General features: G+C 34.8%; 1 protein-coding gene across 1 annotated transcript; it reads left to right on the top strand.

The window, feature by feature from the left end:
• The first annotated feature begins 2,052 nt into the window (after positions 1 to 2,052).
• On the top strand, positions 2,053 to 4,621 carry LOC134272500 (uncharacterized). The gene is made up of 3 exons (XM_062754722.1): positions 2,053 to 2,504; positions 2,813 to 3,109; positions 4,510 to 4,621. Exons 1-3 carry the CDS (start codon positions 2,053 to 2,055, stop codon positions 4,619 to 4,621), a joined length of 861 nt encoding a protein of 286 aa, XP_062610706.1.

Here is a 4,621-nt window from a genome sequence, read left to right as displayed (position 1 = left end):
CTAATGTTTAATAGGTCCGTGTTTGCCGTAATAATAGATTTTGGGCTTGAGTACTGTTGGTTATCTCCATATCATATCTCCAATGTCATATTCACTTGAGATGAAGAGTTCCAAAACTTAAAGGAAAATTTATGATTCTGTATTTTTCTAACTTTAAATAATAAAGCAAGTATATTACTTTCATGCCCCGCCATTAATATGGCCGGGGCATATAGGGGTTTTTTTCATGTCCGTCTTCCGTCCTTCTATCTGTCCTTCCGTCACACTTTGCGTTTAGCTCTCTTCAAAGCTCAGTTTCAAAGAAACTATTCAAGATATTTTCATCAAACTTCATATGCTGATAGATATTAATGAGAGCTATGCAACTGCATCAACATTTTTTGACCTTGACCTCACTTTTCCTTATATAAGTGTTTAGCTTAGTTTTAACCACACCATTCAAGATGGTGTTATTACACTCACATGTTGATACATACTGATGAGAGCTACATTTATTCAGTTGCACCAACATTTTTGACATTTATTTCCTTTGACCTTGACCTCACTTTTCTTAAATTAGTCTTAAACGTCATATGCTGATACATTCTGATGTAAGCAATTCAACTACATCAACATTTCCTACCTTGCCCTTTCATTTGACCTTGAGTTCACTTGTATCAAATTATGTTCAAGTCAGTTTTAAATAAATCATTCATCGTCTTTTTTATCAAACTTGATATTTTGATACACATAGATTAGAGCTATTTAATTGCATCAACATTTTTTACCTTGACCTTTGCTTTGACCTCGACCTCACATTACTAAATCATTGTCAAACTTCATATGGCGATACATATTGATATAAGCATTTCAACTCTATCAACATTTTTGACCTTGACCTTTCGTTTGACCTTAACCCCAGGTTATCAAATTGGCGTTATTCAGTTTTAAACAAACCATTTACAAGAAATTTTCAACTTCATATGTTGATTATACTGATGTAAGCAATTCAACTGCATCACTTTTCAAGGTATTCTGATCAAATTTCATTCAAATTATCATGTTGCATTACTAATACACTCTCGACGGGGCATTCATGTCCTATGGACATATATTTTAATAGTTTTGATTTTTTTAAAATTAAAACTATGATGTCCATACTAGTACTTAATTCTAATCAAAATTAAAAAAAAATGCTAGAGCAGTTTGAATAGCAAGCTGGTATTCAAATTCGCTTTTATCCAGAACGTATAAACACCTGACAGGTATATAATACATGGTATCAAGTGATCAGAGAATAGTTATAGATAAACTTTAGTAGGTTTTAACCATTGCAAACAAATTCATCTTTTTCTCTCAAGTCTACTGGGATGTATTGGATAAATGTCTGGAACTTACATGTAATTATTTCTAATAATAATGCATTTCTTTTATTTTCAGATTTGCTAGTATATTGATCCCGCTTTAAAATTTATCATGGACCCCCGTACCAGTGCCCAGGACGTGATGCTATGTGACCTGTGTGAGACCGCTGTGGTACAGATGCACTGTGATACATGTCTTGTCAACCTGTGTAAGGCCTGCGTTGGAGAACACATCTCAACAGATGAATCCAAGGACCACAAAGTCGTCAAATTTGACTCCAGGAAATCTACTCTTCTCTTCCCTGGATGTGAATCCCATTCCCATGACGAAGAACGATGTGAAATGTACTGTAATCAATGTGACATTCCTGTATGCAACACATGTATTGCATCTGATCATCATCTCGGTCATAAATATTCAAAAATTCTACAAATCTTAGATGAAAAAAGAAACAAAATTATGAAAGATGTAACTGAATTAAATGAAACAATTTATCCAACCTACCATGACATTGCCTCTGATGTACAGAACAGAATGAGTCAGTTAGAAAAGGAATATGGGGATCTCTCAACAGCCATTACAAAACATGGAGAGGACTGGCACAGAGAAATTGACAAACTTGTCAAGAAACTTAAAGCTGAAGTTGATGAGATGAAAAACAAACAATTACAAACTCTACAGAAACATCTGGATGAAATAAACAAGACAATGGCTGGCATCAAGGATGAAATCAATTCGGTTGAAATGGCTATAGACACTAATGACTTGTCAAAACTGTTTAGTGTTACATCCAATGTAGATATATACAGAAATCTTCCACACAAAATTATGCCATCTTTACCCAAATTCAAACCGGGAAAAATCCAAGGAGAAAACTTAATTAAACTGTATGGATCCTTAGCATCAGGTTATTTAACATCAAATGAACATGGCTACAGCATGAAGACAATACAGAAATCACCAGAAGCTGGATCCTCTCCTCCAGTCAAACAGCTCTTAAATGAACCAGAGACTGTCACCACCATAGACACTGGGTATAGGGGTTATCTATACAATGTGGCCTGTCTGAGTAGTGAAGAAATCTGGACAAGTGGAAGTGACAGCACCATGAAACTCTTCAGCATCAATCAGGGATCACTACTCAAGTCAATCACATCAACGTCAGGGAAAAGTGTCAACTAACATAGCAGTGACCAAATGTGGAGATCTAGTTTATACTGATTTAAAATGATGGAACTGTGAACATTGTGAAAAATGATAAAGTAGAGGAGTTGATCAGACTACATGGACCGGAGAACTGGAAATTTCGTGGTGTTTGTTGTACCTCCTCTGGTGACCTACTGGTTATCGTGTGTAGTAAAAATGAAAATCAAACAAAAGTTGTCAGTTACTCTGGCTCCACAGAGAAGCAAATGAGTCAGTTTGATAATAAAGGTAAACTTTTTTATTCATCTGATGGTTATTACAGATACATAACTGAGAACAGGAACCTGGATATCTGTATGTCTGATGAGAAAACTAGAGCAGTAGTTGTGGTCAATCAGGTCGGGAAACTGAGATTCAGATACACTGGACATATTCCTGCTCTAAATAACCAACCATTCGATCCACGAGGAATCACTACAGACAGTCAGAGTCACATCCTTACAGCTGATTGTGACAATGACTGTGTCCACATCATAGACCAGAATGGACAGTTCCTCCGTTACATAGACTGTGGGCTAAGTCAACCCGAAGGCTTGTGTACAGATACAATTGACAATCTGTTTGTTGCTCAATATAGAAACACACAAGTAAAGAAAGTTAAATATTTGCATTGAAATACATCACTGTGTTGTATGCTCTATATAATTCATTAGTTATACAAATTAATTAAGGTCATATGGAACGTAGTTTGAACTTTATTGGGCTCTTCCGTGGAGTTGAAGAGTTCCACTAAATGAAGGACATGTGCACAATACTTTTAATTTCTACATATGGATTTGTACACCTCTTCTTAAAAAAATTGATGGAAAAATAATCTGAAATTTATGTTTGGTAATTTTGTATTTTTTTTTCAATAATAGAAAAAAAATATATAATATATATTCCCCAAAAAATTCTGGTAATCCATGCTGATTTTTTTTATTTATAAACATCTGATAGCACTATATTATTAAATGAAGAATATCTTGGGAGAATTATCAGTAAGTAAAGTACCTTACATAATTCCTTTAAACATATTTATTTTTAAATGATATATCAGCATGCTTCTATATCGAGATTCATTTTTAGCTCACCTCAACGAAGTTAGGGGAGCTTATGTAATACCCTCGGAGTCGGCGTCGGCGTCCCAGGTTAAGGTTAATTTTTTTGGAGCAGTTTTTTTTATAAGTACTTCTATGACCTATATTAATTAGACATGCATAGAAAATTGTTCTAGTGTGTTTCATTGTACCAGTCAAAGTTTCAGATACTGCAATTGCAGCAAAGGAATGACCAGGTTAATGTTTTTGGAGCAGGTTAACATTTTTGGTGCAGTTTTTGGGTAGGTTTTATTTCCAAGTAACTACCCAGCGGGCACACAACATTGAATAAACTTTAAATCAACGTTGTTTTTTTATGTTGATTCAACATTAATTTTATGTTAGATTTTGAAAATTTGTATCAACGTTGAAGTCTTAACATTGAATCAACATTGATAATCAACGTTGATTATATGTTGAAAAGCAGTTGATTCAACATTTATTCAATTATCTATTTTGGAAAGGGGGTGTCATATATAGGAATTATATACTTACTTAAATTTTCAACCGTTTTATTGCATGGTTGCTAAGATGCCTTCAAAATATTGTTGAAAGGATGGCGACCCTCTGATAATACAGATAACTTTCAGAGTACAAAGTAGTAATACTACTCACCGTTTTCTTCATCAGTTTCCTGAGACCTGTGAATAGTCAATTTGATGAGATCAAACATGCGATGGAATCATAATGCCTTCAGCTCAGGTGAGCTTATCATGCATTTCAATTTATATAACTAAATTACTTTGGTACTTACTTAATCATCTTCGTTCCTTGTGGAGCACATTTCTTCTACAGTTGCTCTGTCGAACAATACTGTTCTTTTGCTTCCTTCTACGTCTTTCCAATGTTTTCAAGCTTTTTCTTTCTTGTTTTCCTCCAGTTGTGTAATGGTCACCCTTGTTTTCTTTGACCTTGTGTATTCCAGTCCAGTCCAATGCCTCGCCGATGATGCCGTTTTGGGGCCATGTCCAAGTCTGCCCAAAACGCTGTGA

The sequence above is a fragment of the Saccostrea cucullata genome, unplaced genomic scaffold, assembly GCF_032062105.1.
Source record: "Saccostrea cucullata isolate Sc308-1 unplaced genomic scaffold, CSIRO_AGI_Scuc_v1 ctg8510, whole genome shotgun sequence".
Lineage (NCBI taxonomy): Eukaryota > Metazoa > Mollusca > Bivalvia > Ostreida > Ostreidae > Saccostrea > Saccostrea cuccullata.
Note: the sequence above shows the minus strand (reverse complement) of the source record. Positions and strands in the feature narration are given on the sequence as shown.

Coding starts and splice junctions, on each gene's coding strand:
- LOC134272500 (XM_062754722.1), top strand. CDS start 2,053: ATGGCTGGCATCAAGGATGAAATCAATTCGGTTGAAATGGCTATAGAC. Junction 2,505..2,812: donor CTCAAGTCAATCACATCAAC/GTCAGGGAAAAG, acceptor TGGTTATTACAG/ATACATAACTGAGAACAGGA. Junction 3,110..4,509: donor ACAGATACAATTGACAATCT/GTTTGTTGCTCA, acceptor GTTTTCCTCCAG/TTGTGTAATGGTCACCCTTG.